At 51.8% G+C, this 15689-nt stretch overlaps 1 protein-coding gene and 1 long non-coding RNA gene across 7 annotated transcripts in view; one reads left to right on the top strand and one right to left on the bottom strand.

The window, feature by feature from the left end:
- Positions 1-6: 6 nt before the first annotated feature.
- Positions 7-8104, bottom strand: LOC102260076. Of its 2 annotated transcripts, none has more exons than XR_313324.2 (3): positions 8027-8104; positions 6992-7074; positions 7-393 (listed from the first exon to the last, which is right to left on the bottom strand). It is a non-coding gene; the product is annotated as an uncharacterized LOC102260076 (long non-coding RNA). The 2 variants fall into 2 exon arrangements; XR_313325.2 differs by lacking the exon at positions 8027-8104 and adding an exon at positions 7618-7801.
- Positions 8105-8139: 35 nt separating this feature from the next.
- TNS4 (tensin 4) overlaps positions 8140-15689 on the top strand; it is a 24100-nt gene continuing 16550 nt past the window's right edge. For 3 of the 5 annotated variants that reach the window (XM_005861854.2, XM_014536122.1, XM_014536124.1), the window contains exons 1-2: positions 8141-8234; positions 11673-12199. In XM_005861854.2, the coding sequence (XP_005861916.1) occupies positions 11767-12199 (433 nt within the window). In that variant the 5' untranslated portion in view covers positions 8141-8234; positions 11673-11766. Of the gene's footprint in view, positions 8235-11672; positions 12200-15689 lie in introns of all 5 variants that reach the window. The other 2 variants (XM_014536123.1, XM_014536126.1) reach the window with 1 other exon arrangement.

Genomic DNA, 15689 nt, shown 5'->3' on the forward strand with positions numbered 1-15689 from the left:
TGGCTTCTCTCACTGCCAAGCTCAGCTCCCGGCCTGAGTCTGGCTGAGGGCCGGAGTGGCCAGGTGAGCGTGGTTAGCCACACATGTGACCACCAAGATCCCAGGCCAGAGTGGCAGAGTCCAGAGTCACACTGAGGTCTGGGGGCTCCGAGTCCAGTGCTCGTGTGGCCGAACAGCAGACCCCCACGTGGTGCAGGCCCATGGGCTCACTCACTGTCCAGCCACCCTCCCTCTGTCCCCAGGTGACCCCGCGCATTCCTGTGGTTTGGGGTTTGCTGGTGCGGTGGCTGCGACTGAAATCTGGGCACCCTCCCACCAGCTAATGGGGAGGGGGCTCCAAGGGGCCAGATTCTTCTTCAAATGAGATTCCCGTGGTTTCCTCGGCCGAGGGTTCTGTGGGGCAGAGAACAAACAATGTGGAATTAAATTTCTCTGGAAAAACAATGTGGAATTAAATTTTCTGGAAAAAAAGGCTCCACAAGTGAAGACCTAAGCATCTCTCTGGGCGTAGGGCCCACGTCACTGGTGCCAGGCTGGACTCCCACTGCCGTCCAGGCTCCGTGGTTGAGCAATCCCAAGTCCTGAGGCCATGCACCCCTCCCCCACACCTCCCCACCCTGTGTGAGCTCAGAACTGTCACCAGAGAAGGGCTCCAAGTTTTTCCAGACCCTGACCAGAGACAGCTGGGAGCCCCGAAACAGGAGCGTCCCCCTGGGACCGGTCTGCACCAGCTGTAGGTGGTGCTGCCACCGCCGCTGGGGGGGGGGGGGGGTTTAAGGATCGGGTGGCAAAGACTAGGGGATGTGGTGAGACTGGCGGTCTCCCTGGGTCCCCAGACCCCAGCAGCATATTCTAGAGTGACAGACCCCAAGAGGCACAGAGAAAGCCACCCGCTGACTTCCCCAGTTCCCAGCCCAACACCATCGTAGAGCCAGTTAAGAAAGGGCCCTGCACATGTAGTCTCCACACGATGGAATATTATTCAGCCATGAAAAAGCATGAAGTACTGATACATGCCGAACACAGGTGAACTTTGAAATCACGAAGCTGAGTGGAAGAAGCCAATCACACAAAAATCACATATTGTATGATTCTATTTGTATCAAATATCCAGAATAGGCAAACCCATTAGCCAATTTCCTGGGAGTCCAACTCCAGAGTCTAGACTTTTTTTTTTTTTATCCTCACCCGAAGATATGTTTTCAATTGATTCTAGAGAGAGAGGAAAGTAGAGGGAGAGAGAGAGAGAGAGAGAGAGAAACATCCATGTGAGAGAGAAACATCAATTGATTGCCTCCCATACACGCTCCAACCGGGGATCAACCCCACAACCTGGGTATGTACCCTGACCGGGAATCGAACCTGGGACACTTTGGTGCATGAGACGATGCTCCAACCAACTGAGCCACACCGGTTAGGGCCAGAGTCTAAACTTTTAACTCCTATACTCTGTTGCCTCACAAAATCTTAAAGATTTCAAGTCCCCTGACTCCCCATCTGGGGTCAGACACTGTGTTAATCAGGCTGCCACTGCTGTGCCCTCTCCAACATTTTGGTGACTTCGAATATAAAGACTTCTTTCTTCCACAGGTGCAATGGCCATGGGCCAGGCCAGGCCCCTTCCACTGACTACAGACAGGGCCTTGACATCTCCCCTGAGCCCTTCCCATCAGGCCATAGGACGGAAAAGAGAGTGAGCCAACGTGGGTGTTTTAAGGGTCAGACTAGGCCGTGGCATGGTTCACATCTCTTTGGCCGCGTTGCACTGTCCAGAACTCAGTCCGCGGCCCCATCTAACTACAGGGGAAGCTGGGAAATATAGTCTCACTCTGTGCCCAGCAGGAAAGGAGATTTGAATCTGGGGGAAAGACAGCTTAGGCACGGCCATGGATGCCACGCCCTTTGACCACACGGCTCCAGGCCGGCTGTGTGTGAAGAGCTGCAGGTGCAGCCAATGTCATCAGAGCTAAGCTCAAGACATGAAAACAAGGGTGTGCACGCAGGCGGGGCCAGAAAGGTGTGAGAGCACTGAGTGTGCTCTTACTCACCTGCAGCTCAGCAGGAGGCCTTGAGTATCCAACGAGTTCAACTCGAGCTTAGGGGTACTCGGGATCACACACAGTACTCACCCCTCTCCCAAGCTGGCCAGGGACCCCCTTCTCCGGGCCAGGCCCTGGGCAGATGGCCCAGCAGCTTGGGCTACGGCTGCTCCTGGTTAGGAGTAGGACACAGGCGCTGATGTCCCTAGGTGTGTCCCTATACCTTCCCTCTCTCAGGGACAGTGAGGGCCCATCTGAGGGTGACAGTGCTGAGCCCCAGCCTGTCTGGTTTGGGACACAGGTGGCTGGTTTTCTTTTCAGATTTAACTCTGAGGTGTACGAATCAGCGAACTATGCCCCAAGCCAAAGACAAATTAATTTGTCCAGAGAGGACACACGACATACCCCTGAGCAGAGTGATCCAGACAGCCTGTCATAAGGCAGGAAGGGGCCAGAAAGGAACAGGACACTAATAAGAAGCATGTTCGCCCTAGCCGGTTTGGTTCAGTGGTTGGAGCTTCAGCCCTCGGACTGAAGGTTTGATTCTGGTCGAGGGCACGTACCTCGATTGTAGGCTCGATCCCCAGTCCTGGTCAGGGTGCCGGTGGGAGGCAACCAATCTCTGTGTCTCTCTCACATTGATGTTCCTCTCTCTGTGTCTCTCCTCCTCCCTCCCACTCTCTCTAAAAATCAATGCGGGTGAGGATTAACAAAAATTAACAGAAAGAAGCATGTTCACACCTGTCCTAGGCATGGACCTGCTTCCCCTAGAGAGCAGAACACCTGTCCCTCTGGGGGCCGCACTGACCAGCCTGCACTGCCTCCACACGCCTCTGTGGGGGTCAGGGGACCCCCTGAAGGCAAGGACCTGAGTTTCAGTCTGGCTCTGTCACCACTTGCAATGAGCCCTAAGCCCCCTCCCTCTCTGGGCCTCAGCTGACCCATGGTCCAGTGAGATCTGACCTCCAGAGTGAAGTGCCCATGCCCTCAGGCAGCAGGAGGACCTGCTGGCACGTGGAAAGAAAATGTTAAAGTTCAATGTACACATTTACATGCATTTCTGTCTAAAGTAGGGAAGTTCAGCTCTACCGATATTTAACATCCAGACTGACCTGGGTGCTGGGTGTGTTTTTGGCCAATTGTGTCCCCCACATTAATCAACGTCTAGGGGGAGGAGCAGAGAACTTGGGGGCAGCCTCCTCACTCTCTTGCTCAATTTTCAACACATGGTGACATACTGCCATTTACATAGGCCCAGTTCAGTGGAATTTGCAGATTGTAGTGTGATTCGCACTAAATTAATCCGCCTTTCAACAAGACAAGTGGCCTAAAATGATCTCTGCAAAGAAAATAGCAGCACTTCACCTTAATCCTAGGACGCGATTTCACCTGATGCTCCAGGGAGGGGAGACAGGGTTGTCTGTTGAGAGTTACAGCAGATGTCATTCCAGAAATGACATCTCTTTTCATCAGGGTAAAGGTGACGTTTAAACAGCTGTTGGGGGAGGACCTTTTTTGGAAGGAACATAGTATGATTTGGAAGTAACGTTTCAAAATGTTCTCATCGTTATATGATTTTGTCGTTAAAAACCTTGTGTGTTCCCAAGATCTTTTATAGCTACCCTTAAACACACACACAGAGAGAGAGAGAGAGAGAGAGAGGGAACAAAAAGGAATTTTTTAACTTGCTTATAAAACTCTTCCAAATGAAGTGTTTGAGTGGGTTTTAAACCCATTTGCTAAAAGCATTAAAATGCAACATATTCCAATTTCGTTGTGAGGACAACTGATCGACATGAGGGAAGATGGAAATTTGAAAGTCAATTTTGAACAAAACTTTTGCAGAATGGGTGATGGCATTGAAAATTAAAGACTGAATGTCATGATTTAATGAGCCAGGCCCACAATGCGTGGCATCCGTCTGGGCTGGGTATCTTCATGAGGCCCCCTCTTCAGCTGTGACAGCCTTTAACACTGAATATTGCAATAAACCAAATTTAGTCCCCAGGCCTTCACGTCGCTCTTCCACAAAGTGTTCAACCAGGATTTTCAAAAATAAAGAAGCACATTTAATGGCATGGCTCTCATTGTCAGAACAAAAAGGGATTTTGTGCCATCATTCAGTGAAATGCCATAAAAATTACTTTAAAACTGTATTTATTACATTTGTCATTTTTGTTTATATCGTTTTATAATGTACATAATATAATATACATATATAACTTATTTATATAAGCATAATGTATCTGATCATGTACATGTATTTTTAAATGTGCATACTAATGTATGTTCATGTATCTAGTTCATGTACATCATTTATAAAGCTCTATGTATGTAATTTATAAATAAATAGACACCAGGGGTGCCTGCTTAACATTTTTTAGCCATGATGTATGAACAATCAAGTTTGAGTTCAAGGATGACTGGGCACCTCTGGGCCCCTCCAGCTCTGGTATTAGAGACTGCAGGGGACCCACCCTGCATAGGTAGGGCATTCGTAAGAAAGATATTCCCGGATTGGGCCTCACCTATCACACAGGTAGAGTTTCAGGCATGCACACTTTTCTAAAGTTTTTTTTAGTCGATTTTTTAGAGAGAGAGGGAGAGAGAGAAACATCCATGTGAGAAACAACTGACTGCCTCTTGCATGCAGGGAATGAACCTGCAGCCTGGGCATGTGCCCTGACAGGGAATCGAACCAGCAACCTTTTGGTGCACAGGACGCCCACTACACCCAACCCGCCGGCCAGGGCCAGGCATGCACATTTTACAGCTAAGACGTCAGAGGTGCAGAAGAGTAAAATCTGAGACGTGTTCCACCTCCCGTCGGCATCCCCATCATAAAGACCAGAATCCCCTCCCCTCGGATAATCCCTTCACTCTCCTCCTCACCCCTCCCACTGGCACAGGAGAGGGAAAACGAGACTTCCCTCCTGCTCAGAGGGAATCGGTGGCCCTGAGAGGGTCTTTCCTGGTGGGCCCAGCAAACCGGCCGCGGACAGTAAGTGTAAATGCAGGCCTCCAGAGTGCAGTCTGGCCTTTTACCTGCCCTGCTCTCTCTGCACCTTGATGCAGAGCCTGGTTCTTGGCCACCAACATTCTCACTATCCTCTCTGTTGGGAATCGCTGCCTCACGTGCTACAGAGAGAGCCAAGGATGTTCAGGAGCCTACCCACCCATGTCAGCTCTCTGCCCCATCGTAGCAAAGAACGTCCCTTCCCCAATCTTTGCATTTGTCCCTACCCCAAAGAAGAGAGAGTCGCAGAAAAAAGCAGGCCTGCACCTCTGCCACCCTCATAGGGGGCTCATCACCTGCCTGGAGCAAAAGAATTGTTCTATGGCACAAATACGTTCATGCCCTTCCCTCCCAGCTCTCTCTGCTTGGAAACTTCCTCTGGAGGGTATATGCTAAGTGAAATAAGCCAGATAGAGAAAGGCAAATAACATATGATTTCACTTATATGCAGAATCTAAAAAAAAAATAAACAAACGAAACAGAAACAAACTCATAGATACAGAGAACATTTTGATGGTTGCCAGATGGGAGGGGCTTGGGGGGGATGGGTGAGAAAGAGGGGAGGATTAAGATGTGCAAATTGCCAGTTATAAAATAGTCATGGGGATGTAAAGTACCGCATAGGGAATATAGTCAATAATAGTGTAATAGCCCTAATTGGTTTGGCTCAGTGGATAGAGCGTCAGCCTGCGGACTGAAAGGTCCCGGGTTCGATTCCGGTACCTTGGTTGCAGGCACATCCCCAGTAGGAGGTGTGTAGGAGGCAGCTGATAGATGTTTCTCTTTCATCGATGTTTCTAACTCTCTATCCCTCTCCCTTCCTCTCTGTAAAAAATCAATAAAATATATTAAAAAAAAAATAATAATAGTGTAATAACTGTGTATGGATGGTGTCAGATGGGTGCTAGACTTATCGGGGTGGTCACTCCGTAAGTTATTTACATGTCTAATCACTATGCTGTACACCTGAAACTAATATTTATTGCATGTCAACTGTAATGGAAAGTTTTAAAACAATTTTTAAATAAATGAATGAAAATAATTTTTTTAAAAAATGCTTAAGCTTCCTCTGTATCTCCATTGCTCACAACAGAAAAGCCAGGTTGCCTAGGGCAACCCACAGGTCCTTCTCCCCCCGCCCAGCCCACCTGCATCAGTCACCGGCAGGAAGCAGAAACCACACGAGCTAATTTCAGCGGAAAGGAATTTCATGCAGGTAATTCGATGCTTACTAAATCACTGGGAGGGTTAGACCAGCTGGCTGCACCTGCAGGAATGTCTCCCAGAGACACACGGGACCCACCTTGGAACTGCCCCCTCTGGCATCATCAAGAAGATAAGGAATCAGGAGCCACCCAGACTCTGTTGCCTTCAAGAACCATCACTTAACTAATAGAAGGGCCAGGAAGTCGTTTCAGCGACAACCCACACCTGTGTGCTGGGTGCTGGGAGGCAGCTGCCCCAAAAACCCAGAGTCTCCATAACAGTGCAGACTGGCAGCAACAAGCCACCTCCCCAGGCCATGCTGCCCAGCGTGCAGACCGGCGGCAGCAACAAGCCACCTCCCCAGGCCATGCTGCCCAGCCAGAATTCCAGCGGCCAGGAAGGCTCACCAGGGGAAGACAGGGTAGAGGCGAAGCTAGACACACATTGTCTTTCCAAATTCTTCGTCCAACAGTCTTCCCTCACTCACCCTGAATTCCAACCACAGAGACCTTGCACAGGGTCCCTGGAACACCCCAGGCTCTTTCTCGCCTCTCTGATCTCCCCCAGGCTGGTCACCAGCCCCCTCCACTTCGAATGTCCTTCAAGAACCTGAGAAACTTTCTCTGACTCCCTCAGGCAGGGGTTACTGCAGCCCAAAGTTGTCCAAAGAAACATAATGCAAATCACATACGTAATTCTACATTTTCTAGTAAGCCCCTATCACGCTTACCTGATTTGCAGCTGTAGTTAAGGATTTCAAGATGAGATTACCCTGGATTACCCAGGTGGGTCCTGGATGCCATCACAAGCGCCCTGACAAGGGAGAAGCAAGATGAGGTAAGAGAGGAGAAGGCCAAGGCAAAGAGGAGGCAGAGGCTAGAGCGATGGGGCCACAAGCCCAGGGATTCTGGGGCAGCCACAGGAGGTGGGAGAGGCAAGGACCACATTCTATCCTGGTTATTTTTTATCGAACCCAATATCAACATAATATTATCATTTCAACGTGTAATTAATATAAAAATGATGAATGAGGTCGCTTACGTTCTCTTTTTTCATACTAAGTTTTTGAAATCTGATGTGCATCTTACACCTATAACAGCATCTCACTTCAGAAGAGCCGCATGGGCCCTATGGGATGGCACCGTTTCAACAGATTTTTTAAGGCCATACGTTGACGTGAGAATTACAGAGTTCATGATGGAAGCACATTAGGAAATGGTGTGAAAGCAAAGGCTATATGCTCTGTGATTGACAGAAGCAGCGGTGATTGGGTAGTGAGTCCCCTGGAGAAGGTCCTCCAGCCTGAGTTCAAAGCTCCGTTCCCAGATTAAAAAGAAAAAGAAGGAAAGACAAAACCTGTGCTCGGCCTCCATTCCAAGGAGCCCCTGTGCTGCCCCAGATGGCCCAGGCCAGACGGGCCCGGGAGGCGGCTGTGGGAAGGGTCGCCTGCCCACGGCCATCCCGCCTTCCTAAGGTCAAGGACTTCACTCCCTGCAAGCTCTGCCAACCCACGGCCCCGCCCCTTGTTGGCACATGGTCAGAGGAATGCCCAGATCCAGCGCACCTTGGTCTTAACAAGTCCCTGCCCAGCCAAGCAGGTCTCCCCTGATCAGGTGATGCCTGTGGGGCCAAGGCGGGGGCCGAGGGCCGGGGAAGCAGGGAGTTTGGGAGCCCCTCACACAAGCCCAGCCCCAGCCCCGCTCAGGCCAGGCCAGGCCAGGCCCCCACCGGAGGCCTCCCTTCCTTGTGCTGGAGCCAACCCTACCTGCGTCCTGAGCCCACAGACAAGGGAGGGGTGGGGCCTGGCGGCTGTCAGCCACAAGTAGGGCCCTGAGGGGAGGAGGGAGGGCAGGATAGTGGGTGCTCTTAAGTCTGAGGTGAACTGCGCCTCCCTCACTCCTCACCTGGCCTCGGAGCTGTCTTGATCCCAGGAGCCGGAAGTGAACGCAGCCGCTGCCTGCCCTGGACCCCAGGTAGGTGCCTTTATTCTGCAAGGAGCTTTATGCAAGCACCTTCCCAGCGGGACTCGTTTAACCCTGTGTCCTCTGCTTCTCCACTTCTGGGGCCCGGGCTCAGAGCGCAGGTGGGGAGAACTGGGGAAGAGGCTGTGGCTGAGAGACATGGTCTCCGGACCACAGACCCCGGCGTTTAACGCTTTGAGGGAGCAAATCTGTACCCTTCTGAGTGCAGATGAGAGAACCAAGGTGCAGCGAGGGGAAGAGGTTTGCCCAAGGTCACGGAGACTCGGGAAGGGACGGGCACAGAACCAGGCCTCCTGCCTCCCAGCCCGGTCCTGAGCCCCGGTGCTGGGCCCCTCAGGCTGCTGGGCACCCAGAGGTGGGGGACCATGGCCTTCGCTGGTCCTGCGGTCCCTGGGTCTGGGTGGAGGGGATGGGACAACCAAAAGCCACTGTACCAGGATGGGGTTGAGTAGGGGTTGGACTATTGAGGCAAGGGGCTTTTGGGGAGCCTCGGGCGTCCCTCTCTTCTACCCGCTCCCTTCGCTGACCTGGGCTTGTGGGAGGTTGGCTATGAAGCAGAGGAGATGTGCCAAGGTAGCAGGATCCCCCGCCTCCTGAGCCCTTGGGAACAAAGAAAGATCTGAGTCAAAATCTGAAGGGGGAGTGGGTGGGAGGGACCTATAAATAGGACTGAGCTGGCTAGAGCCCTCCGTGCCCACCATATACCCCCACCCACCCCTACACACACACACACACACACACAGCCCTGAGGCCCAGGCACCCTCCCCTGCCCCTCAGAGCAGGAAAGAAAGCTAGTGGTGGGCAGGATGTCCAGGAATAAAACACGGAGCCCAGACCCTGCCTGGGGAGGTCCAGGGTGATTCGGGGACTGTTCAAAGTGAGAAGAGTGTGAAAAAGAGCCTCCCAGGCTTGTCCCTCGGGTTCCAGAATCCCAGGATGGAAAGAGGTGAAAGGGGCCCTAAATCTACGAAGCGGAGGCATCGGGCGTGGGAGCCTCGACCATCCAGGTTCCGGTCCCAAACCCACCACCGGGTCCTGTGGGCTGTGTAACCTCGGGCAAATCCTCCAGCCCCACAGGAAGAGTACCCGCCTCAGACCATTGAGAAAATGAAACGAGTACGTGTTAAGTACGTATCTGTCATTATATTGTCCCCATTATACAGATGGGACAAGTGAAGTCCAGGGCAGCACAAAAGCAGTTTCCAAATTAGTAGGCAGGCATCCTGGGTTCTCACCCTGGGGGGAGACCCAGGCCCCCAATGTACTCCATAAAGTCAACACCCAGCCTCCTCTGCGGGGCCCAGACAAAACCCTGCAGGGTACTCGGAGATCCTGCCCCAGCAAAGCCAGGCCTCTGGGAGCACGTGAGGGAAAAGCCACAGCTCCGTGTCCTCGGCTGCCCCCAGGAAGGAGCTCAGAGGCCGGTTCCCGTCCACTGCCATTTATAGACACGCTGCAGGAGCCTGGGGTGTGCCACCCGCTCCAGGACCCGGCCAAGGAGAGGTCTGGCGGGGGCCTGGCTTTTCTCATTCACTTACTGTGTGACTTGGGCAAATCGCATCCCCTCTCTGGACCTCAGGGGTCCCTCTGCACTTGAACTCAATGTGGTACAAGGAGTTAAGAGTCCAAAGTCCCGCGGCCTGGGTTTGAATCCCAGCTCTATCGCTTTTCTTAACCTCTCTGAGCCTCGGTGTCTTCATCTGTAAAATGGGCTGGTACTAGGGGTGCAGAACTTCCTCGGAGTGTGAGATGAGAGTTAGCAGATGTAACACACATAGATGAGCTCCTGGCACGTGGTGAATGCTCGATAAGTGGGAGCTGTTATTATTTTTTTCTTATGAAGTTGTTATACTCTAGACAAGCCCTTATTTCTAAGTAGTATTTGGAGTTACCCAACTGCTTTTTCAAGCAGCACCTCATTGGTTCCGTGTCGCTCTCTGGTGGGGGCCGGGGGGTGGGTGCAGGGCAGGAATTCTTCTGCCCATCTCACAGATGAAGAAACTAAGGTCAGATTACACCTTAAGGAACTGTATGAGCTGGGAATCGATATCTGAATCTTCAGGTTCTCATTTCATTTGGCCCAGGCTGGTCTCAGTTCCTTTTCCAGCACTGGGGGTCCGACTCTAAAGCAGGATGTGATTGACAGCGTCTTGGAAAAAGGGAGGAGCAGAGTTGAGGAGTATTGGGGGGCAAGTGGTGAGGCTCGGGGCATGCAGTGGTAGTGTGACTAGCGTGTCCCCGCTGCTTACAGTTTTCTTGGCAGCCTCAGTCCTAGAACCTCTTGCCTCCTACCCAGCCCCACCTGCAGGAAAGTCCTAACGTGTGGTATTGAGGTGAGACAACAGGAAGAACTTTCCACAGTAAGGGAACTGAGGAAATTGAAACATCTCTTTCCTGGATGGGCCCCCAGGAAGTGAATATCATCTGATGATGTCACTCCCCAGCTCAAAACGGTTCTGTAGCTCGCCCTTGCCCTCAGGGTTGAGACAGCACTACTGAGCCTAGCATGCAAGGCTCTTCGGGGTCTGGCCAGCCTGCCCCCTCTCACCCCCACCCCATCTTTTCCTCCATCTACCCTAGGAGTTCCCTGTTTCCCGGGTGCTCAATAATGCCTCCTGATCCCCCCTGTCTGTCAGGCTTCTGAAAACACCTGCCTCATCCCCACCTACCTGGCCAGCTAGCTCCTGCTTTTTCTTCTTGTCTCTCTTTACATGTCTCTTCCTCCAGGAAGTCCTCCCTGACCTCCCCACCAGTGCCTACCGAGTCCCCTCTGCTTCCCCTCCTCCCTGGTGACACTGCTTATGACTGCTCACCTGCTCACTTGGTTTCACACACTGGCCCCTGGGAAGCAGCAGCTAAAGGCAGGGGCTCAGACATCAGGCAGCCTGGGGTCCGGCCCTGCTCTGACACTGGTCGGCCCCGCATCCCTGGGCAAGTTCCTCCCCTCTCTGTGTTCCATCCTCACATTGTAATATGGTGTGATTAGAGTGTGACCTCAGAGGGTTGTTATGAGGGCTTTAAAAGACTTTGTGTGTAAACACCAGTGCCTATGCACACAGAAATTGCTCAGTAAACATTAGCTAGTATTTATTTAACAAATAAGGCTGGGACATAGAGAATATTTAATAAACTGTTACTGACGTTATTATATTTAACAATAGCTTGCGTAATGCTTACTATGTGCCAGGCACTATTCTACGCATGTTACAAATATTAACTCATTTTACAGATAAGGAAACTGAGGCACAGAGAAGTGAATTAACCTGCCCAGTGGTATACGGCTAGTAAGGGGTGGAGCCAGGATGCAAACCCAGGCAGTCTGGCTCCAGCATCCATGAAATGAATGAATGGATATGCCTTCCTTTTGGAGCGGGGAGGCAGGGGCTTCATCTACAAAAGACACTCAGCTGCCACCCTGGCCTCTTTCAGGTCCTGGGAGCTCCTGGTTGGCAAGTGACACCTCTGGGACTTAAGTGAGGCTGGTGAGAAGCCAGAGCTGCACCGCCGGGTGACTGCCCCCGCCATGTCGCAGGTGATGCCCAGTCCCCTGCTGGCAGGAGGCCACGCCGTCTGCTTGCCTCCCTGCGAGGAACCCAGGAGGGTCCTGCACCCAGCACCCAGCCCCAACCTGCCGCCACCGTATCCTTACTACACCACAGAAGGCTGGGGAGCCCAGGCCCTGATGGCCTCCACGCCCTGCAAGGAGCCCCCCAACAGGCTCCAGCAGGCCCCCCAGGCTGGAGCCAAAGCCAGCTGCCTCCTGCGGTCCCCTGGTGAGCAGCCCTCAGGGGCCCTGGAGGACTCCTACATTGGCTTCTCACTGGAGAGCCTCAACCAGATGATCCTGGAACTGGACCCCACCTTCCAGCTGCTCCCCACAGGGTCCGGTGGCCCGTGGGCAGAGCCCACCCAGAGCCCTACCTCGCAGAGAAAGAAAGAAGAGCCTGAAGCCTTGGGTAAGGACCAGGGGCCGGGTGCCAGGAGGGGGGCTTGGGAACCAGACCTCGTGAAGAAGGAACTTTCTGTAGACTCAGAGGAGCAGGAGGCCATGCCCTGGGGGAGATGACATGCAGCCTTCGCGACCTACTGAACGTCTCTGTTTTCTCTGCCATACAAAAGGGAAAAATATAAGTGTCCCTCACTCTCCACCTCTTTTTGGCTCCTGAGTTTGGAAAGTGATGGACACCTGTTTTGTGGGATTTTCCAGAGAATGTAAATAAGCTAATAATATTTTTTTCTACAACTCCATGCCTTATAAATAGGAGCGCGATGAATGTGGGGTCCCTGCACCTTGCTACTCCATGGTGTCTCTCCTTGGGTCCTAACCTGCGCCCCTTACATGTTTTGTAGGATTTCTATGTGAACCCCTGTCCCTGTTCAGGGGAGTATTACTCTGGGGAGGCCCAGGCTGGAAGGTAGGGTTGGAGAGACATCGATTTCAGCCCGTTGTGTTTAAGCAGTAGGGTGCTAGTAAATGTTTAAGAGCCGGCTTCCTGGTGGGGTGGGGGAGAGCCCTGCTATGAAGCAGGTACCAATTTCCACGGTGTAAATTCTCCCACTCCCAGTTTCAGGCTACCAACGTGTTGTCACTGAATGTGGCATTAGAAAGAGATACACAGTAGCAAACCACTGTATAGTATTGACACCGGACCAACACAACAGATGTAAATAACCTCAAGAGTATGGATAATAGTAAAAAATAGTGAAATCACTGGGATGTGGTGAATTTTGAGTATTTATCACTCCTGTTTTTAATGTAAGTTATTTCATTGTAACTTTATATACTTCAATTTTTAATAATGCCTGAGTTTAGCAACCAGCTGGACGAAATCCTGAAAATTTAACAACCGGCTCCCCTGAGCTGGTACAGGCCACTTCCAGTACACCACTGACCCTCGGGGATCTAGAAATCCCTACATCTGGCTTCAGTTTCCCAAAGAGAGTTTTCAGTATGCTCTGAAAATGAAGGTCAAGGAGCAGCAGCCCCATTAGACAGGCTGGAAGACTGAGGCTTCCAGGGATTTAAACAATCAATGAGGGTCAAGGGGTGTGGTTAGGATTAGAGAAAGGATCCATGAGAATTTCTACTCCTGGAGCACGTACTCTATCCAGACACTGTTCTGAGCATTTGATAGTAGAACCTTTAATGCTCCCAATTGACCCCCAGGAGATGACCGTTTTAGCCCCATTTTACAGATGAGAAAACCGAGGCTGATAGCCTTGAGTAAGGAGCCAATCTAGCCTCGTCACTGGGGCCGGGCAAACCTTACACAAGCTGTTTACTTCCCTTCTTCGTGTCTCAGATTCCTCATCTGTAAAATATAAATGAGTTCTTACCTCAAAGGGTGTTGCAGGGATTAAAAGAAATAACACTGGTTGGGTATTTATCGCAAATCCCGGTACACTGTGAGTCATTATAAATGGTGGTTGCTTCATTAAACACCAGGGTTGTGTTTAGCACCAGCCCCAGGACAGGTTCCAGCTCTGGGGTGAAAGTGAGCCCAGCACCCAGGTCCTCTGGCGCCCAGGATCCTGACCTGCCTCTGTTCCTCCCACCGAGCATTGCCTGCCAGGCCTGTTAAAAGCACTGCCTCCAGCCCTCAGGAGTCTTCCTGCTTCCGAAGGCCAGTTCTGGGCATGCCCCTGCAGGGAAGGTGGTTTGGGCCCAATTACTATTGGCAGGAGCAAGCCCTGGGCTTCCATGTTCATGCCCCAGGGCAGGGGTTCCACACACGCAAGGCCAGTGGGGGTGAGACAAGTCTCTGGGGAGCAGCCACATGCATGTGGGTGGGGGTGTTGACAACCAGGCTCTTCCTCCACGGGTGATGGGCAGGGAGTAGTCTGTATTCTCAGATGCCCTTGGCACGGCCTGCCATTCTGAGCAGTGGTCTGGCAGTCCTAAAGAAGCTGCCTAGCTCTGTCCCAGCCCCTTCTGATGGCATTTTTTTAAAAATCCTCTCCTCCAACCTGCACTTGGATACCTGCAATGTCTGGGAACTCACTACCTCCTGATTCGGCCCAGCCTGGTCAGCTCCCTGTTAGAAGGTTCCGCTGTGCGATCACTGCTGAGCTGCACTTCCTCCTGCATCTTGACCTCCCAAATCCTTCCCCTCAGACCACCACTACTGGGGACAGAACCAGCTCCCCCCCTCCGCCCCCCGGCCCAGGGCAGTGTAACTAATTCTGGGCACCAGGGGGAGTTTCATCCAGCCCCCTGGATGCCATGAAGAGGGTTCCCTTTCCTCTGCACACATCCTTCCAGCTTTGGGGGTATTGAAGGGAAGACATTCTAAAATTGCGGTGCCAGGAGACGTTCCCTGTTTCTCTTTCCTAATTTGGTAAAACTGAAAATTAAACATTGGGCCTGGCCGGCATGGCTCAGTGGTTGAGCATCAACCTATGAACCAGGAGGTCACGGTTCGATTTACGGTGAGGGCACATGCCCGGGTTGTGGGCTGGATCCCCAGGGTGGGATGTGCAGGAGGCAGCCAATCAATGATTCTCTCTCATCATTGATGTTTCTCTCTCTCTCTCTCCCTTCCTCACTGAAAAAATAAAAATATGTTTAAAAAATTGAAATTAAACATGGGTGATCCTATGTTGATCCCTCCTCTAAATACAGGCTGGGGCAAAAGTAGGGTTTCAGTTGTGAGTACGTGAAACACAGTTTACTCTAATATTATTATTTATTAACTAGAGGCCTGATGCACGAAATTCATGCAAAGGGCTCAGCCCTCGCAGCCCTGGCTTCATCCGGAAGGTCGTCTGGACAGTCGCTATGCTGTTTGGTCTAATTAGCATATTAGCTCTTCATTATATAGAATTATTGTATTGTTTTGCATATGAACAACTATAAACCTACATTTGCTCACCCTGTGTATACAGAAAGGTGTTGGTAATGCATGATCCCAGCATCTACCCTGCAAAGGAAAGAGTGATAGCCTCATTTTACAGCTGAGAACACTGCGGGGAAGCAATGCCCACGGTCACACTGCTAGTGATGGGACAGGTCAGGCCTAACAGCCCAGGCTTCTGGGCTTCAAGGTCATGTCCTTGCCTTTCTCTCTTCCTTGGAGCTAGTTTCCCACTCTCCAGGGCTGCACAGAATAAATCCCTTTGGAGGCACTGGGGGCCCTCTTCTGAGGCCCCATCTCCCCAGTGCCCCAAACCTCCCCCAGCTTCCCTGCCCCAGCCTCTTGCTTACCTTCCTTCAGGCTTACCCTGGGGGGAGAGGGGAGGGGTTGGAGGGACAGGTTCCCATCCCACAGAGGATGTGGCTCCTAGAAGCCACCACCATATTCCTTTCTTTATCCTCTCAGCCACCCCTCCCCATCTTTGGAACAGGCCCCCACATTTCATTTTCCAGCAATTTCTGCCAAGCAAGGCTGTTTGCCAATCCCAAGTGAAAAGTGTCTAATAATTGTCTCTCCTCTCCCCACCCACGTG

The sequence above is a fragment of the Myotis brandtii genome, unplaced genomic scaffold (assembly GCF_000412655.1).
Source record: "Myotis brandtii unplaced genomic scaffold, ASM41265v1 scaffold157, whole genome shotgun sequence".
NCBI lineage: Eukaryota > Metazoa > Chordata > Mammalia > Chiroptera > Vespertilionidae > Myotis > Myotis brandtii.